The sequence below is a fragment of the Gobio gobio genome, assembly GCF_949357685.1.
Source record: "Gobio gobio genome assembly, chromosome: 22".
Classification (NCBI taxonomy): domain Eukaryota; kingdom Metazoa; phylum Chordata; class Actinopteri; order Cypriniformes; family Gobionidae; genus Gobio; species Gobio gobio.
Genome location: NC_137118.1, coordinates 13,322,417 through 13,343,626, shown reverse-complemented (window position 1 = coordinate 13,343,626; position 21,210 = coordinate 13,322,417). Strand labels below are relative to the sequence as shown.

Genomic DNA, 21,210 nt, shown 5'->3' with positions numbered 1-21,210 from the left:
GTGCTTGCACCATACTATTTACTAGTGTTGTTGTACTCCAGATCTCTAGGTCTTGGTGTCGAGACCGGTCTTAAGACCATTTTTTTAAGGTCTTGCATTTCTCCTCGGTCTTGTCTTGGTCTCTGACTTAGAGGACTTGGGATTTTATCTCAAGACCAGTCAATACCACAACTGCACTGATATAACTAAATTGCTGGTGCATTGTCTGATTTAACATCATTAATGTGATTTGATGTAAAACGTACTGCTTAAAATGCAATCAATAACTTCTTTGTAATGTGATTTCATTTGTCACTGTGCTGCCAGGTTCAAAATCAATGCAGCCATGTCTCAAAAATGACCAAAACTAATATAAATTCCCACAAAATTCTGAGATTTTGTTTTTTTATATAACATAGAATATAATTAAGCAAAATCACAAGAACAAGAGAGCGGTTTTCATGAACAAAAGCATGATTGCAAATTATATTGATTTATACAAATGTTCCATAAACAAGAAGTTAATATTAAATGACACATTTTAAACTGTGTCTTTGCTAATTCGGCAACGTTTCGTTATTAAATGAATCAGCTGCTTTGAACACATCGGTTGAATAAATGATTCCGTGACTGTTAATTAATGTTAATGTTTTAATGTTAAATGAATCTGAACATTATTTATGTAGGTGTAATTGTACCAATTCAGATGCAACTTCTGTGCCATGAATTTTATTGTTAGTGATTTGATTGGTAACAGCGCTATAGTGTCTTACTATTCTATTTGTATTTATTCATTTCTCAGACAAAAAATGTGAATCTTTTAGATGAATTTAAGGAGTGCTGCTCGTGTCTTGGTCTTGAATCAGTCTCACTCTGTCTTGGTCTTGGTCTTGTCTTGGTCTCGGCACACGCTAATCTAGGTCTCGGTTTAGGTGGTCTTGACTACAACACTACTAAATCCAGAGAGGAATCCTTTTATTTTTAATATTTAAAAATGTCTGTGTGCTGCTGCGCATCCCTGTGTGTGTAATAATCAGAGTGTACGCGCGCTGTGAACCCGCCTATAGGTGCATATTACTAACGCACTCTTTAAATAACACAAAAAATATTGTGGCATTGACTTTAGACCAGTTTTCAGTTGGTCAATGGCACAGTCATTTTCAGTTGCCTCAAAATAGCAACGCGCCAACAATGCGCCTGAACAGACCTGGTTTTCAGACCAGACCCATGGGCGCACAAATGGGTGCAAATGCATTTGCTATTTAAACAACGTAGCGCAGGACGTAAAAAAATGGCGTCTGACTGAAACTAGCAAAAACACTTTTTTAATTGCGCCGGGTGTATGATAGGGCCCTTTATCAGTGCGCACAGTTTCTGAACTCCTGAAATGCCTAGATTGTAGTCTTGAGTTTTCTTCTGGCAACGAACACATCACAATAATCCTCATTTTAATAATTCCCGCCCAAGGCATTCACAAAAAAGGGGGCAAGGCCTGGTTGAGTTGCATTAGTGGTGTGTTGAAACACGCTTCAAGCTGTTGACCAATCACAATCACTGGTCCAACTGACCAATCAGAGCACATTGAGAATTTTGGAAGGAGGAGCTTCATAGAGACAGGAACTAAACAGGCGTGCATTTCCCGAAAGTGCCGTTAGCAAACTATAGTAGCAAGTTCCGTCGTTATCAGAATAGTTCAACGAGTCTGTGTTTCCTGAAACCACAGTTCCAACGAACATTCGCAAATAGCATCGCAAAGTTGTGTGTTTGGAACGACAGCTCTCGACCTGTGGCTAGAAGCATAGTTTCTTGTTTGCATGACGTGGACTTAATAAATAATTATCTAGAGCAAAATAAGCAAGCTGACATTCAGTACAATCCATGGGCCAGATTTACTAAACAGGGCACATTAGTGTGCGAGCGCAATTCCAAAAGATCGCAGATGGGATTGGAAAGTACTGTGCGTGATCTACTGATGACGCACAAATGAAAGAACACAGATGCAGCTGGATCATTTCCATAATGACTAATGTCATTTACGTCTTTTAGTTTATCAAGAGATTTAAAGCACCGTTTTTGAAGAGCATGTGCGTGCGTGCTCTAGTATGTAAGAATGGGCCTATGATCGAATCTGGCATAATGCAAAATAACTGAGAAAAATGAGAATTAGTCGTCAGATGCCTTGTTCATTGTCTGGCTATCACCAGACCACGCTCAATTTAAGATTGAACATTGGTCTGGGGAGTCTGCTCTGTATTTTCTACTGCACAAGAGGCGTGATAAACGAGCATAATTCAAATGACTCTAAATGCAATTGGATAGTCCTTCAACCAATCAGACCACAAGAGAAGCATAATTCAAATGACTCTGAATGCAATTGGATAGTCCTTCAACCAATCAGACCACAAGAGGTGTGATAAACGAGCATAATTCAAATGACTCTGAATGCAATTGGATAGTCCTTCAACCAATCAGACCACAAGAGGCGTGATAAATGAGCATAATTCAAATGACTCTGAATGCAATTGGATAGTACTTCAAACAATCAGACCACAAGAGGCGTGATAAAAGAGCATAATTCAAATGACTCTGAATGCAATTGGATAGTACTTCAAACAATCAGACCACAAGAGGCGTGATAAAAGAGCATAATTCAAATGACTCTGAATGCAATTGGATAGTCCTTCAACCAATCAGACCACAAGAGGCGTGATAAAAGAGCATAATTCAAATGACTCTGAATGCAATTGGATAGTACTTCAAACAATCAGACCACAAGAGGCATGATAAACGAGCATAATTCAAATGACTCTGAATGCAATTGGATAGTCCTTCAACCAATCAGACCACAAGAGGCATGATCAACAGGCAATGAGCCATCGCTCTATCCGTCATCATGTTAAACCCGCCAATAGCGCACCAGGTGGATAAGCTAGTCTGTGATTGGTTCCCGCAAAAGTATAACAGAAGCAGTAGAAATGAATGTACAGGTTTCCAGACTGAATTGCAAGACGAAATCAAATCGCCGGGAGATCAGGCTGGGTTTACCCAGTCTACCATGTTCATAATTTATAGCAAAATATCTAGCATTAATTTGATCTGAAAAGGATTTATTAAAAGAAGTTATTATTCCACCACCTGCGTGACATCATTAACCAGCACTGTTGAATGACAAATTTGCGACAATATGGTAGCTAGTTTATTTCTTCAACGATGCATCGTACTATGGTAGTTAAGCAGCGAGTTATGTCGTTGTTCGGGAAACGCACCCCAGAGCGTTACAGACAGACTGCAATAATGTGAAAACCAAGGTGTTGTTTGAACATCCAAGCATGAAAACACTGTAGTAGGCTCCAAAAACAAAATCAAGACTTTGAAAATGGGTTGAATAGGTTCCCTTTAACAAAATACTGATGTATCAAGGCCAGTCCTCCTCTGGCAGGATTTCATTTATAATTTAGTGGCGTGTCCCTCAAATGCCTCATTCTAACACATAATTAGGCAACGTGATCATTAGTTGAGACAATGAACCAAATGTGTTTATTTTGAGTTAGAGCATGATGTGCCTCGGATGGCATCTTTCATCTACTGAAGTTCAGTACCAAAGTATCTAAATATTGTGATGCACCAGGCCTGTTATTGAATTTGCATTACTAGATCAGCCAGATAGACAGAGGACGATCAATCTAATGTGCCATTAGAGGAATGAAGGAAGAGTGGCGGGTCTCCTGGGTAGTGGATGGTGGAGATATTGACAGGCCGATAGAGCAGAGCTGGACTGAAATGACAGCAGACAGTGGGAAGAAATGTAAGTGGGACAGATCGAGAGAGTCGCACTCGACTCGGGAGAGAAAGAGAAATCCATTGATTCTTTATTAGCAGACTGCAGAGAGGTTTAAGTAGAAGGATGAACTATGAACTGTAAATCTGATAGACTCATGAAAACCAGTCTAGTTAGTCCATTCAAAATTGGGTGTTGTGATTATTAGCAGGCTAATGTTGCGTTACTGAGCCAGTGCAGGTGTGTTGTGTAGGCGCTGGTTTAGTGCTTGTAAATGATTACACGGTTGAGGTCATGGGATCAGGAGGAACAGAAAAGAGGCCAAGCAGGGAAATGAGACACAGATGAATGTGATGTAGAAAGCAAAAGATATATGAGGTTTGCTATACCGAGAGTCATTTAAAAGATAAAGCATGTGGGATGCAGAGAGACGGCGAGTAATAGAGGAAAGAAAGAGATGATAGAATGAGAGTGATGCTGAAAGAGAAGGGGGGGATGCGGGGGTTGGAGATGCACAGAGGTTCAGGATTGGCAGACCCCTCCGGTGGTCCTGTTGCTAGGAAACACTGTGTGACTTGTTGCCAGGCAACAACAATGAATCTTAGATACTGCAGCAGGAGCAGCTGGGAGTGGGCGAGCGGGGATGGGGGAGGAGGTTTCCATGGCAACCAGCCGTACTCAAAATGGAAGAACGAGCAAGGTGTGGAAGGGGAGAGGAATGGAAGGTAGAGAAAAAGAGAGGTAGAAACATCATAGGAAAAATAAGAACCGGAGGCTAAAGACCCAAAATAGCACAAAAAGTAGCACATATGACCTGTATGCATCCAACACATAAATGCATATTAGATCACATGTTTGTCTTTAAATGCACACATTTATCTGGCTGCTCTGGCAAGCCTTACAACATGTCCAAAACGGCTACTTATTAGGAAATTATTATTTATTTTTTTAAATATATAATTAAACACTTTGTTGTCAAAGTTAGTATTGTGGCTTTATAAATGGTCAGACACTTGCATGTGTCGTCATATTATTAACATTTAACCAAAATCAAGCTCAAATGTTTTAACAAGATTTTTTTAGCAGTGAATATTTTTTTTTAGCAGTAATATCATTAGAATCATCTGGGGCAGTTTTTACAGACCGTTTGAAAATCCATAATCTATAATGAGCATGTTTTTAACTTCAGGAATAAAATATACTGTACATAAATTCAAAGTGCAAAAGTGATACAACTATCCTGAAATAAAAAAAATAATAATAATAACACAAATAATAATAATAATAATAATAAAAACTATTAAATTAATAAAATTTTCGAAAAGAAACACTTTAGTAATTTGGCATAATAGTTTATTATTTTTTAGGATTTTTTTTTGTTACACTTTATTTTAAGGTGTCTTTGTTATACTGTAATTATACATTTAAGTACTGAGTAATATTAATTAATGTAACATGTGACATATGTAACAAAGACACTGTAAAATAAAGTGTTACCTTTTTTGTTGAAAATTCAATTAAGTAAATTGATTCGCTGTTCAATACTTAAGTTTTTTTTTTTAAACTTATCTCACAGTTCTCTTAACCAACCTTCATCTCGACACAGCAGTTCATTTCACATTCAAACTGCACTAAATCTACCAAAACACTTCATACATGTCTCAAATCAACTCATTCTTCCATAGCACTAGAAAAGGTTTTCTACCGACAAACACACTTTGTCAACGGAGACATAAAAAACACTAACACAATGTAGCATTATACAATGCTTTCTTTTGTAAAATGTCTTTACAAAACAAGAATGACACTGCTTATAATTCACTGCAGTTTATGTTACATGATCCATGTTTACATTACTGTACACAGTTATTCCTAAGTTTTCCCTTTTTAATGGATGGTAATGAAATTGAAAGACTAACGCTTGTGTAGGTGTTCAGTTTCATCTAATTGCTTTGATAGTATTTGATTTTTTTAGATTCAGAATATATTTAATAACAATATTACTGTAGAAATAGCAACTTTCAGTCTTAATCAGTTGCTGTGTCGAAGTTAGAAAATAATTCATGTAATTTGAACTATATAGTCATTGAATGCATTTTGTGCCAAATCAATGATTAATGATCCACAGTTTAGCCCACATAGATTTCTGTTGTGCTCACAGTGTGAAGAGTTTTGAAAAAGTGACCTAAGTATTGAGAAATGTGCCCAAGCGATTGTAAAAAACTGTAATAGTTCAAAAATGTTTGCAGTTATTACAGTTTTTCTCAATTGCTAAAACACAATTTCTGAAACCTTGCTCCATTTTCTGAAAACATTAAACACAACCTTATCTTCAAGCACTATTTACAAAACCTCAGACTCCTCTTGCAAAATGAAACTTTCGCCTCAAAACCTGTGTTCAAAATCAAACACTGCTCTCAAATCACAAACAAAGTGATCAAAATGATATACTCCATCAAGCAGTCAGTAAACAATACACACTCTAAAATATGCTGGGTTGTTTCAACCCAAATTTGGGTAAAATATGGACAAACCCAACCGCTGGGTTAGAAATGTAATTAAAAAATGTAAAGGTGCACTATGTAAAAACAATTCAGTAAAATATCCAAAACCCACTAGGCCAGTGTTATATATTTTGTTCAGTTGAGTATTTACAATATCCCAAATGTTTCCAACAATTTGTAAATTGTGAGAAAATTGCTATTTTAACCAAGGAACCGGGACGTGTGAGGAAGTCGCCTGTCAATGGCGTCATATTTGCGTTACCCTCAGTTTCTGGTTTTATTCTGCAGAAACGCTTTACTCTTACTGCAGTGTGAACTAGTGTCATAGCAGCCGTTGAGCGAACACACAGAGTAACGTCGATAACATCCTTTTCAACAGACTTAAATGTATCTAATATGACAAACAGAGCTGCGTTACCTCATACTCATGGCCGGAAAAGCGGAAATGGCGCCGGCGACAGTGGCATAATAAAAGTCCTGCCGGCGACTATGCCATAATAAAGGTCCCGCTGTTCGCAAGGCTTGTGTTGCGCTCTTCTTATTAACAATCGCTCCTGCTTCTTCTTCATACTACTGTAACGTTAATAATCACATCCATGAACATGATTTCTGTCCGAGTCCTATCCCAATTCTTTTCCACCGGCTGTGAGGTGAAGACCACAAGTCCCAAGATTCTGTATTTGTTTTATACTTTTTACATTCCAGTCATTAAATTGAAAGTTCTTTTCAAAAACATTCGAAAACCAAATTAAACTTGTGGGCTAATGTGTATAAAAAAACAAAAACAATTAAATCACAAACGCTTATTTTGTCATTGACCTTTACACCAAAGAGATAAATGCAATGAAAGTTTGTTTTAAACTGTTGCTTAAAGCTTCACTTTAGTCTCATGAGGGCGAGAACTAGTCTGCTCAGCTCAGCTCAGTCATGAAACTTAACACGCAGACACACACATGCACTGATATTGCTGCCATAATGAAAGCCACAGGGAGATGGAGTGAGGTGTGACTAACACATGAACACATGAGTTCCTCTCTCACTAGAGATCTGACCACTCTCCAAGTAAATGCTACCACTCTAAACTACAGTTTCTGACCTTCTCAGCCAAATGTGATCCGTCAAGCCCAGGGGGCGGCACACAGTGTGCATGGGAATGCTCTCTCATTGACCCCTTGCTGCACCATCTGCCTGCCACAAGGTCAAGATTTTGAACAGTCATACATATTGGATCAGTAGAGCAGTTTGCATATTAATGGCTGTATTTGAAGTGTCTAAATTTAGACGTGCCTGAAACTGAGCGCGAGAAGGATTCCTAATTTAGTCTAGTTGTTGCACGCATACATAGATGCACAATCCACTCATGCAGATTCGTTTAAGCTGAGGAAAGAATATCAAAAATGGATAATCCCTGCTAGGTTTTTGCATTTATTGAAATAAGCCGTGCGGTACTGTCATAAACGTACAGATCAAAAACAAACAGAATTGCATTTCAGGGCCATGGTGAGATCTAAATAAAACACATAAATGAAAGTAGGTCATAGAGTAACTGGTGTGGCAAAGATCCCTGCTTCTGTAGGGAAAGTAGTACATAAGTCTCTCACTCTGTACTCAGCGCTCTGTCCCTGTTGGGCTAGTACACTTTTAAACATGAACATTGTATGAAAGTGCACTCAAAAATGTGATGTGTGCGTGTGTGTGTGCATTACTTGTTGGTTTAGATCAGGGTTAAATAAAGCAAAACATGCTTCTCCAATCATGAATTTGATACAGATTGTTTTTGCCTTATTTCTCCAGAAATAATTATTTAAAGAATCAATTTTATTTGAATAAGTTCTTAGAAGTGTACTCTTTGTGCTTTGTTTGTTTGATAAAGTTTCAAAAACAATTAATAGCGTTTTCAGAAAATGTTTAAAAGTAATGACTCGTGTCATGCAGTGTAACCATCAAGTAAAAAAAAAAAAAAGAACATACATTCATTCATTCATTCATTCATAAATATCAAGAAATATCATGACAAACTCAAATGATCAGGGCTGGATTTCCCGAAACCTTCTTAACGCTATGTCATTCTTAAGTTGTACCTTAAGGTGTACCTTAACGTTAATACATGTTTCCCGAAACGATCTTAGTTAAGTATGCCTTCTGTAAGACATTCGTTCGTAAGGTTGGTCTGGACCATTCTTAGCTATACCTTATCACTTATTGACAGTTCATTCCGATAGAGGCCACCACTGTTTCTTTACATCTCAGTCTATATGAATATAATTCTGCTAATTGAAGTGTTTTTGTACAATTGTCATTACACTGATGGCTGTTAGCTTTTAAATTATTTTATCCAAAGGTACATCAGCTGGCAAACCATTATGGAGTCTATTTAAAGGATTAGTTCACTTTTAAATAAACTTTTGCTGATAATTTACTCACCCCCATGTCATCCAAGATGTCCATGTCTTTCTTTCTGCAGTCAAAAAGAAATTAAGGTTTTGGTTGAAAACATTCCAGGGTTTTTCTCCATATAATGGACTTCAATGGGCTCCAAACGGTTCAAGGTCCAAATGACAGTTTCAGTACAGCTTCAAAGGGCTTTAAACGATACCAAACGATGAATAAGGGTCTTATTTAGTGAAACGATCAGTTTCTGCGCGAAACCAAGCAGTATTTATGCTATTATTTTACGTCTTATCAGACGAACGTGATCATCTCTGAGCTCAGCCATAACTTCCGCTAAGTGAGGTCAAAATACGAGCGTGGTAATAGATATATCGATCATAGATGCCTCATTCTATTGATCCGTGCAAGCACTAATGAGATATCTACATATACATCTATGACCACGCTCGTATTTTGACCTCACTTAGCGGAAGTTATGGCTGAGCTCAGAGATGATAACGTTCGTCTGATAAGAGGTAAAATAATAGCATAAATACTGCTCGGTTTCTCGCAGAAACTGATCGTTTCGCTAGAAAAGACCCTTATTTATCGTCTGGTATCGTTTAAAGCCCTTTGAAGCTGTACTGAAACTGTCATTTGAACCTTGAACCGTTTGGAGCCCATTGAAGTCCATTATAAGGAGAAAAACCCTGGAATGTTTTCATCAAAAATCTTAACTTCTTTTCGACTGCAGAAAGAAAGACATGGACATCTTGGATGACATGGGGGTGAGTACATTTTCAGCAAAAGTTTATTTAAAAGTGAACTAATCCTCTAAAGGGAATGATTGTGCAGGGGAGTTTGGTCGAACTATGGCAGCGATACAGCGAATAGTTGCGCAAAATAAAAGACAGCGCCATCCGTGGAGCCATTTCTATGTGCACTTCATCCGTGAAAACTTTTGTCCCTGGATACCATGTCAGAAGCTGCTATTCAAAATTTATTTTGTCTGCCACGGCAGCAAATTCAGCCGCTTTTAGATCTTGTTGGTCCGACTTTGTCAAGACAAACCCGACGGAGCGCCATGAAATTCAGCTGCTGACGCTCTCCTCTTTGTTTCTTTTTTCTCCGCTATGCTGTTGATTATAAGTTTTGTGTGTTGCGCCTTTATTGAGTAGGTCATCCAATAACAAAAATTAGTGATTTACACCAATAACCCTGCTTGTGGAATTAATGAAGACTATGGCAATATATATAATGATAATATAAATGGCACAGGCATACTGCCCGTTAGTGAGTTGATGCATGATACGTTTGGCCATAAGAGGTTGTGGGTTCACACAATCATTTCAAAATTATATACAAAAATCCATGGTTTTGGATTTAGTTTGCAATTTGGATTATATTTATAAGATCTCACGAGTCCTGATAAATGCAATTTCAACTAATGCAATTTCTGAAGTGCTTTCTCACATAATGCAGTTAAACAGCCCCTGATAGAGTGAATAATCGATTTTTGAGCCATTGATAAACCAATTCAGCACCACCACCACGGACAGCACCTGCTAACGTTGCACTTAAGAAGGTATACATTAAGCCAGGGGTTTTCAAACTTTATGATGCCAAGGACCCCCAAATATGATGAACCTTTTATGAGGGACCCCCTTCCTAAAAATCCATCTATATATTTTTATATATGAAAAAACATTTAATCTGTTAGATAAATAGTAAGTGTGATATTATAAATACAACATATTGTTTTCAAACTTAAATTGGCTGTACTTAATGTTGGATGTATAAACCTGAAGAAGAACATGTTCAATTAAAAAGGATTTGAAGAAACAACTTACACAATAAATGAATGTAAGCAGCTTACATACTGTGTTAAGAATACTGCCTTACAACCCCAGTGAGCAAGATAAAGGGGACTATAGTGAGAAAAACTCACAAGAAAGATACAAAGCAAACACAGCAAGAAATGTTTGGTGCACTTTATCTATTTTTGCTTTGTCTTTTCATTCTCTGAATTTTTCTGAGGACCCCAGTTTGAAAACCCCTGCCTTAAGCAACCTCCTGAGATATAGTTCGGGGCACATGCCTAGAAATGGGATACCCTTAGTTAAGTTATACCTTTTAGAGTCTTTGTAGCGCGCTAAGAGAAAACGCTATCGGGAAATGCAGCCCTGATATTTATAGAGCCCTATTGACCTCCTTGACAGATGTCTCTCTATGATGTCATTTCCTTTTTTCCCCAGCATGGTTTCAGCTTTGGTGGTTGCACAACATGACAAAAGTGTTGAAAAATATTAATAAAAAGTTAAGCTGTTTTAAGGGCTGTCAGTTGATTTAGAAGAAAAAAAACTCAGAAGCTGAGCTAATGCGTAAATAATGTTTAAAGGTAGGGTAGGCAGGATTTGGTTAAAAAACTTTTTTTCCAAATTTGTTTAAACTTTCTTTATATATCAATACATAATTAAAATGTAAGTACTCAGAAAAAGAAAGTATAAAAATTGAGTGTCTGTAGACCTCTCACGACTGTTTTAAAGACAGCTCATTATTTCCATTGACTCCACCTTCTCCCTTCTGGGCTCTTTCCAAAGCCACGCCCCCAAAACACATGAACATGCTACGCCGACCGCTCAGCTGAAAGACGCATTATTTACCTGAGGCGAGCGGAGAAGAAGGAGCGGAGTGCATGTAGTGACATCATGTCAGAATCACATGTAATAAAAAATCTAACTTTATCATTATGAATATAAACAAATAAGATGTCTTTTAGTACTCACTATCAAGCTAGAATAATTATACTGGTAAAGTTTAAAATACACACACAACACAGTGTCTACGACACACACAGATACAAGATAAAAACATCAGTAAACATAGGTAGAGAATATAAAAACAAACCAAGGGCCGAAATAAACGTGCAGGTAAAGTTCCCGGTGAACATGGTAGAAGAGTTTAGACAGAGGGTAGTAGCTAAAGCTAACTTAGTTCTAAAAAAAGTTCCTGGATGCGGTGTACTAGCTTTTACACATGCATTTTGTTATCTAAAGTTACATTTTGCGAAATTCAACACGACGATCAACTTGAGCTAAGTATATTGAGTATTTATCATCTCTACTAATGGTTCGCTAAGTGTATAACATTGTAACTTTATGCTAAGTAATGTTATGTTAGCTATATTAGGCAGCTACGTGTGCTAGTGAGACATGCTTCATGAAAACATAAGCCAAAAAAATGTATAATCAAAATGAAAGATTACCTGTCCAGCAGAAATACAGCCTCTTGAACTCAAATCAAACGGGTGCGCCAGGGTTGCCAGGTTTTCACAACAAAATCCGCCCAATTGCTACTCAAAACTAGCCCAAATCAAGCCCAATCGTGTTTCTCCGGTAAAAATCGCGTTTGGGGGGTAAAATATGTGTCTTTTTGGTAGGGCTGCCTGCTAAAATTCGCAAATCCCGGGGCAAAATATCACATAATTGGGGTCGCTTCAACCCGCAGACATGAAAAACAGCCCGCGGCAACAGTGTTTGAAGTAGCCCGACTTGGCAACACTGGGGCGCGCGCATGTGGGCAGATCCTGGAGCAAAAGCGGCGGTAGCCATGGTAGCGAGAGAGAGTGACAGTCGCCCAAGCCAATCACTTGTTTCGGCCCGAACGAAAATAATGAGCTGTGTTTATTGCAGATTAAAAGGTCTAGAGCCACTCGATTTTTATACTCTCTTTTTCAGAGTACTTAAATTTTAATGATGTATTGACATATAAAGAAAGTTTAAACAAATTTGGACAAAAGTGTTTTAGATCATTCTTACCTACCCCACCTTTAATGCTACACAGCAAATATTAATCACGGTAATAAACATTTTTCATTTCAAGAATTGTATTATTTTAATGAGGACTGTTTTCTGTTTGCTTGCTGTAATATCAGGACCGTTGCATCACCCTGACATTTCTATCTCCCCCAATATATATATATATATATAGGATTTCCTCATTGAAAGCTACTCACAAGAATGAATTACATGTGTCGTACCCCTGGAGAAACTAGGAGTTAGGTGTTAGATAATAGTAATTAGTAATTGGGTCATCTTATTTTTGGTTTTGAACCTGTTTTTTCTTTTTACTAGGCAACCCAATATCTTACTTTACCTGAGGAAATTGATGATGATACAGTCTAATACTTGCAATTTTCTCACTCAGATGGGGAGGGAGAGGGGCAGCTGTCCCCTCCTGTTGGAGCCGGAATCAACAGTAACAGCTGGAGCTTCCGCTATGGTGCGGGCCCCGGCTACGGTCCTCCACAAGCCCTGAAGCCGGGAGAGATTCCTCCTGAAGCCTTCATCATTCCCGGCTCCCCTGCCATCATCTCCATCCGGCAGGACCCAGGTGCTGTTGATGACAAGGGCGAGTTCATCACCTTTGGAAAGAAAGAGGAGTCCAAGAAGAAGAAAAAGAAGAAGAAGGAAAAGAAGGACAAGAAGGATAAAGGGAAAGATGACGGCGAGGAGTAATGAAGAACGTCTCACTACAATATCACAGCGATCAACTTATGTTTGTAGCAAACGCTGACAGAAAGAGAAAACCAAAAATACTGAAAATGTAACGAGAGAAAGATCCTTCAATCTACCATACCTACCAATTCAAGTCGCAGACAGAACAGAGTTTGTGCTCTACGCATGAACACAAAAATCACAAATTAACCCTGTAAAAATGTTTCAATGACTCTGATTGGCTATTTTTCTAGTTCTGCTGTATTGTGCAGAAATCAATCAGCGATGTCCAAGAAAGCACTCCGGTCCGCAAAATGCAAACCAAGCCCGCTCGCACCTTGTGAATGACATTTTCAACCACATCAATGGAAGTCCCTAAAAAGGATCCAACAAATGTCCGGTTAAACTGGATATGAACTTGTCATACCTAGAGTTTTCTCTGCATTCTTCCCTCAACTTCAAATGGGGAAGAAGCAACCTCCCCTGGCCCCGTCTCACGCCTTGATCTGCTGGAAACAAAACTTTTCAAAAGACTAAAAGAGACACTATTCTAACTGCAATTAGGACCAGTGTCTGATTTCTAGAGCAGATCTAAAGTAAACGCCTGCAGAGATGGGAATGTAGCAGCGAAATCAAAGACAATTGCTTTACCCTCCGAAAAAAAAAAAAGGCTTCTGTCCTGCTCCCAAACTATATTTTATAAGAGCAAGTAAATCTCATCTTATATAGTCCAAAATCATGCACAGCCAATTGATGTGCATACAGCTAAAAAGATTCTCGCTTTCTAATACACACTCTGAACAGGCTTTCCACACGCTGTACAGCTAAAGCCACAACAGGACTGAAGCACAACAGCCTCTCAAAAGTCTGTAAAATAGTAGAACAGATTGCTTCTTTTCAATACACACCTACTTCCTTTGCTGCTGTTTTGAATGTTTGATAGGCGTCATCCCACTCCCTGCCGGCTTAATGTCTTATTCCAGCTTCTTGCCCTTACCTACCGCTTGTAACTTTTGCATATCTCATGTTGCCAACCTCCCTTTATCTGGTGTGCTGTGCTGGCCCCATGTCAGTACTGCCCCCTGCTGGCTTGTATTGTACATTGTGACAAGAAAGAGCAGAATTATCTAGCCTGTGAAATGCCAATTTTATTGTCACTCCTTCTGCTGGAAACATAAGCACACGTACTGGCCCCTACATGCACACACAAACTCAAGACACACCAGTGTTTATGTTCTCACAGCAGTGGAACCATCATGGACTATGCAGCCATGCTTATTGAGGACATTTTTAGCTATGGCGTTTGGTGCTTTACAGGGCGATGATAGAGGGTGAGCGGAAATTAGACTGAGAAGACCACAGTGGTGGACAGTACAGAGTTTTTCTACTGTATATAATCAATGGTGAGACGTAGCTTCATGAGCGTTCCATAGTTGTTGAATTTTGTAAATAATGTGAATGTTTTCTTAACATTCAGACATCATGCTTAAATTTGATTTTTTTTTAGAGGGAGCACATCTCTCCTTTCTTTCCCTTCTAAGTCTGTAGAGATACTGTTCAGTAAAGGAGAGATGTTTGTGCTGCTATGAGACCATATCATCACAAAGCTTACACACACACACACACACACACACTCAAGTCTCTTTCAGGTGTGGTTCAGTGCTGTCAGATCACCAAGTGACTGTTTTGCATGTTAAACGCAATTAAAACAGAAATTATATATAGATATAAATGAACAGATATGTTTTTCATAATTATTTTTTTTTCTCATTTATGATGGAACTGGAGTGTATCGTCTCTGCTGAAGTATGTAGACATAAATCAAAGTATTCACTCAGACATACACAAACATAGACTGATTACTTACATGCATAGTGTGTACAAAGAAGACACAGAAACGATGTCGGCTCTGTGGCGATCAACGTTAACATTAACATTCTAGATATATGTAATGCTGTAGTGTTATGGTCTAAATTGCTTTTCTTTACAACCTTATGATTTTTGCAACTTGAAAGGATCAGTCCTTCGTTTCGTGCTAGGCTTTGAAATCAATAACACTGTAACGTGAACCAGTTCATACATCCCTATGATATAAGCCTCTTCCTTCAAAAAAAAAAGACAAAAAATATATATACAAAAATGTCAAAAATGATAAAAGAGAAAATAAAAAGGGTCTATGTATTCTGCTTGTGTGTAGTAATTATATATAAATTCATCCAGTGCCTAGGTGGCGCTATGCTTTTGACTTTGACGGTGCAAATCTGTTGGACAAAGTTTTTGTACACCTGCTCATCAGTGTAATGGTGTTTATGATTTTATATTACTTTATGAAATCTGGTAATGTGTTTTGTTTATAAATCACAAATAAAGTTTTCTTTCATAAGTATTCAAGGTTTTTCTGTGGTTTTGTGTTGTAGTATTGACCACATGTATGCATTTTTATCTTAAACTTTTTACCAGATATTTGTCATAAAACTGGTTCCCAAAGAGAAGCTTATGTTACAGTGGCAGGCCATATGGTAACTTGACTGAGCTTTCATTGCCAAACGTCCAGGCTATTAAGAATAGATGGTTCACCTGCACAAACTACAACTTCTTCTGAAACAAACGGCCATTGATTTGTTCTCCAAGGAGTGCAATAGAAGGATTAAGCTACAGCCAAACCAAAAATTATTCAGAGACCAGATATATATTTTTTACTAGTGGGTGCAGGATACTATAGTTTGTTTATGCAAGTGAGGATAGCAAAATAAAGTAAACTGTGACATATTATACCCAACAATTCTTCATACAGTGGGCTAAAAGTAAAATTGTTAAAAAATGTGGGACCAAAATTATTCCGAAAGTTTGACCTGACCATGTTTTTTCTTTGTACTTATATTTAACAGCTGACAGCTGATTCGTTGATTGTTGTCCATACTGTACCTTTATATCAAAGTTATCTGATATTATCAAGATGAATTTGTTCTGACACAGTTTAACTCTGAGTTCTTGTCATATATTATTACCATTTTCTAAACTATAGCGAATAAACTGTGATAATGTGAGAAAACGTTGAAGGTTTGACTGTATACGTCTGCATGTTGGCGTGGGAAATTATTTGAAGTGAATTCCAAACCTTAAACAAACTGAGAATGTTTTATAATTCTGTAATACTTTGAAATAGCTGAAATACAACGGGGCAGACTTGGTGAAGGTAGTGTGTGCTTTGCAACTGTCATCTTTCTGATCATGATGCTTCAGCAAAATTATGACTTATTCTTTTGTTTTTTTGTGCGGTGTACACATAAAACACAAAGGTGAGGCATTGGACTTGGATCATTTAATGCACTTCAGATGTGTGCTCATGCCGGATGTGTGCAGTTCAACAGAATTTACATCATTTGTTTGCATTTAAATGTTAGAAAATGTAGCGCATTGACTTCTCTTGCAATCTTTTATATTTTATTTAACATTACATTGCTGTGTACTGAATTCCTTTTTAAATCAAATTTCATCCTACGTACATAATGTCACTTGCACATTTCCAGCAGTATTGTCCGGCGACTACGAGTGAGCTGTCCATGGTGCTGAAAGAAACATGTGTCCGTATGTGGCGTGTGTAACTGGTATAAACTACACCAACAATGTATTTTGGTGTAGTTCTAAACATGTATTCGATATAGAAATGACCAGTATAAATGCTCAAAAGGTAGAGTATGTTTTAAAATATAAATATAACATTTTTGAAGGACGCACTTCTTTCTATTAGTCAATAATAATGTTATATGGTTATCTTTGACATGCCATGCACGATTATAATTCAAACCCACATTATCAGAAACATCTGCAAAGCAACCTCACAAGCTGTTTTCCTCAACTGAACCACACAGTGTCGCTGTTGATTAACTCTGCTTTTTTGCTGTTGATTAACTCTGCCTGGGCATAGGAACACACCCATTTTGGGGCGGGTATTTTTTTTCTATTCTGTTAACAATAGTCATTTGTCGAAATAGCAGTGCTGCACATGACATAACTCAGTTGTTTGTGAGGAATATTTCGTTTTTACTTTATTACATACAAGAAAACATGGTGAAAACGTCTAAATTGTGTTGGGCCAAATGGCAATTATGGATAACGTCGCTTCTCTTCTGTGTTACCACTGCTGATGTTCGTTATTCTGTGCCGGAGGAAACAAAGACAAAATATGTTATTGGAAGTCTAAGTAAGGAGCTTAATCTGGATTCTAATCGCTTGAGGTTTCGCAAGGCCCGTTTGGATTATCAAGGGGAAAGAAGGTACTGTGATGTAGACCTAGATTCTGGAAATATTTTTGTCTCGGAAAGGATCGACCGAGAGATGCTATGCGGTACTACCTCCCCCTGCCTCATGCACTTTGAATTTATTCTCGAAAATCCTTTAGAGCTTCATAACGTTGTTTTGGGGGTCCAGGACATCAATGACAACCCTCCTATTTTCCCTAAAGATTCAATGAAACTTGAGATAAGCGAAGGGGCACCGACGGGAAGCAAATTACAAATAGCTCGCGCACGGGATTTGGATGTTGGAATTAATTCAGTTCAGACATATATTCTCAGTCAAAACCAACATTTTGTTCTTGATACAAAATCGAATAAAGACAGGTATGTGGATATTGTTTTGAAAAACAGCCTGGATAGAGAGACAAAAGGAGAGCATTCCTTGATTTTATCAGCGGTCGATGGAGGAAACCCTCCAAAATCTGGAACTGTTGTCATTGAAGTGCTCGTGATAGACGTGAATGATAATGCACCGGTGTTTTCGCAGCCTTTATACAAGACTCGTTTATCTGAAAATTCTGCAATCGGAACGTCTGTCATCAAAATTACTGCGACCGATGTGGATGAGGGTGCAAATGGGCAAATAACGTATTATATCAACCATCTATCCGACAATACAAAAGAACTGTTTACAATTGACGAAAATGATGGAGAAATATCTGTTAATGGACAGTTAGACCACGAGAAGGCCGCCTCGTACGAGATGGAAGTGCAAGTGGAGGATGGTGGAGGTCAGACAGGCCACTGTAAAGTTGTTATTGAAATAGATGATGTCAATGACAACGCGCCGGTTATATCTGTAAAGTCTCTGAAAAACCAAATACCAGAAAACATCCCACCTGGTTCAGAGATCGCAGTAATAAACGTAAAAGACCAGGATTCCGGTGAAAACAGCCTGGTTACTTGTTCCATTTCGACGAGTCTGCCATTTCAGCTACAGCCGTACATCAAGTCCTATTTTATTATCACTACAACTAGCTCGCTTGATCGAGAACAAATCGAAAGTTATAATGTGACAATAACAGCAAAAGACGGAGGTACACCCCCCTTATTCTCCAATATAACTTTGAACATACAAGTTTCAGACATCAACGACAACTCCCCTACATTTGAGTTGCAGACCTATGCTGTTTATATAAGTGAAAATAACAAACCAGGCACCTCTGTTTGTTCTGTCAGTGCAAATGATCCAGACTGGAGACAAAACGGGACTGTCCTGTACTCTCTAGTACCCAGTGAAGTCAATGGGGTCCCAGTGTCCTCATTTCTGTCTGTTAATGGAGATACAGGGGTGATTCATGCTGTAAGATCATTTGACTATGAGCAGTTCAGAAACTTCAGTGTCAAAGTTGTTGCCAGAGACAATGGTTCTCCTCCGCTCAGCAGTAACGTGACTGTGAAAGTCTTCATAACAGATGAGAATGATAACTCTCCACAGATATTATACCCTGTTCCAGATGGAAAGTCTTGAATGACTGAAATGGTCCCTAAAGCGTCTCTCTCGGGCTCTCTGGTCTCTAAGGTGATCGCTGTAGATGCTGACTCTGGACAGAACGCATGGCTGTCCTATCAGATCTTGAAATCTACTGATCCGGGACTTTTCACCATTGGTCTCCATAGTGGAGAGATCAAAACACAACGGGACATTTCTGAATCTGACAATATGAAGCAGAACCTTGTTATTTCAGTGAAGGATAACGGGCAGCCCTCTCTGTCTACAACCTGTGCTGTGAATTTACTCATTTCTGACAACCTTTCTGAAGTCCCTGAACTTAAAGATATGACTTATGAGGACAACAACTCTAAATTAACTTCATACTTGATCATTGCATTAGTTTCCGTGTGCACCTTCTTCCTGACGTTCCTCATACTGATCTTGGCAGTGAAGTTTTGTCACAGGAGAAAGCCCAGACTGTTGTTTGATGGAGCAGTTGCTGTGCCCAGCGCCTATCTGCCTCCCAACTATGCAGAGGTGGATGGAGCAGGAACTCTCCGCAGCTCTTACAATTATGACGCGTATCTAACCACAGGCTCGCGCTCAAGTGACTTTAAGTTTGTGAGATCGTATAATGAAAACACGCTTCCTGCTGGTGGAACTCTGAAAAAGGAAGACAATATTCAGTTTGGATCGAGCATGATAACGCTAGATGTTACAGGAATTGAAGATGAAGTAAGAGAGGCTTAACTCCTCTGCAGTCCTTTTTAATATTACATAGTGCCTCCGTTGATTGTACATTTGTAAATTATATCACTTACTTTATTAACGCTGTTCGTGTTAGTAACCTTCTTAAGTGTGGTAATTTATTAGAACCTCACGCTGCATTACATACGTATAAAAGTACAATCATATTTCTTATTTTACAGCATTTCCTATTCAGGGCCGTAGCTAGGGAATTCTGGGCACCCTGAAAAAAAATGTATGTGGTTTCACATCTGGTGAAATTAACCTAATAAGGATTTATTACAAAATAACAAAACAGACAAATAAATAAAAGCAAATAAAGGTTATTGCCTTAACTTATTTTATATGCAAAGTTGTATATAAAAGACGGGCACTTTGAGCGCGTAATCGTTTAGGCGGTGCGCGCCGCGCCGGTGTACAGAGATGTGACAGTACGTGCGCGGGCGGCGGCTGTTGTTAGGTGTCACTCGAAAGTAAATCGGGCGGCAAAAAGATCGGGAAACGGCAAACCATCACATTGATTACCTGGCTACACCAACCTGTCTTGTTAAAGAACGGTTTGATAGACTCATTAAACAATTGCCTCCCACAATTGTTTCCATTGCCTCCCTCTCCTTTTCATGACGTTACTGGTAGGCTACTCAGATATTTCCCCGACATTTTCAGACAATTTCACCTCCACTGAAACTTTTTCTAACTGTTTTTTGAGCAGCCTCAACTCTGATTGTTTATGTTCACTAGCTGGCTTGATTTCGATTTAATTGGGTCTTTCTGCTGAAATAATTGCCATCGGACTAAACCATTTTTAGGGAGGGGAGAGAGAGGAAATATGGAAAACTTCTTTAACTAAATTGCATGTTTTTGTGCTTTTCATTTAACTCTCAGGCATACAAATGTAAATATTATAAGATTCACAAGAGTAGGGGAATATATATAGCATAACTACTGGATTCAGTGGGTCCCCTGGGCAGTGGGGCCCCTTTTATTACCCCCACCTTTCAACTCAATAGCGACGGACTTGTTAATATTATCTTATCTATCAAATGCTTTTGCCACTGCTATAAAGAAAACAATTTAAATAGTCCAGATTATGTAGGCTGCGAATTTCTGATTTCATAAATGTATACTTCATACACACCTTTAACAGTACTTGAACGCTGCATTCATCAATTCTGGACACAAAAACAACAGTCGGTTTTTGAGGAATTTCTCTGTGTATTGCATTCCTCTTCGTTTAAAAAAATATTTTTACGCGTTTTTTAATAGGATTTCAAAGTTACATAAGTCATTTTTGTCCAATGTCTTTGAGGTCATCAGGTTTCAGCACCACACGTCTGGACAGCGACATCACTGTCTGATGTACTGTATCTCTGAATGAGTGACATTTTAATTCCTTCCACATATGTATGTAAATGATGAAAAAAATAATACACGTTGACAAACATAAGACGTCACTTGGTTAATCACTGTCTTCTTTTCATTAAATAAATGAAAGGTGCAATGAGCAGAAAAATACTCACAGTGTCGCTATTCACCAAGAGTGTACAGTGATGCGTCTCTCCTCCCACACTTAATGTATGCAGTATGAGCTCTGTCTGGTAGA

At 38.4% G+C, this 21,210-nt stretch overlaps 1 protein-coding gene and 1 pseudogene across 3 annotated transcripts in view; both read left to right on the top strand.

The window, feature by feature from the left end:
- LOC307118599 (protocadherin-10-like) overlaps nt 1–15,428 on the top strand; it is a 76,409-nt pseudogene extending 60,981 nt beyond the window's left edge. The window contains exon 2 of the transcript in view: nt 15,299–15,428. The product of the transcript in view is annotated as a protocadherin-10-like (transcript). The remainder of the gene's footprint in view (nt 1–15,298) is intronic.
- LOC307118588 (protocadherin alpha-C2-like) overlaps nt 1–15,506 on the top strand; it is a 50,869-nt gene extending 35,363 nt beyond the window's left edge. For both annotated transcript variants that reach the window (XM_079804246.1, XM_079804245.1), the window contains exon 4: nt 12,838–15,506. In XM_079804246.1, coding sequence (XP_079660372.1) covers nt 12,838–13,148 — 311 coding nt within the window. In that variant the 3' untranslated portion in view covers nt 13,149–15,506. The remainder of the gene's footprint in view (nt 1–12,837) is intronic.
- Nucleotides 15,507–21,210: the final 5,704 nt, after the last annotated feature.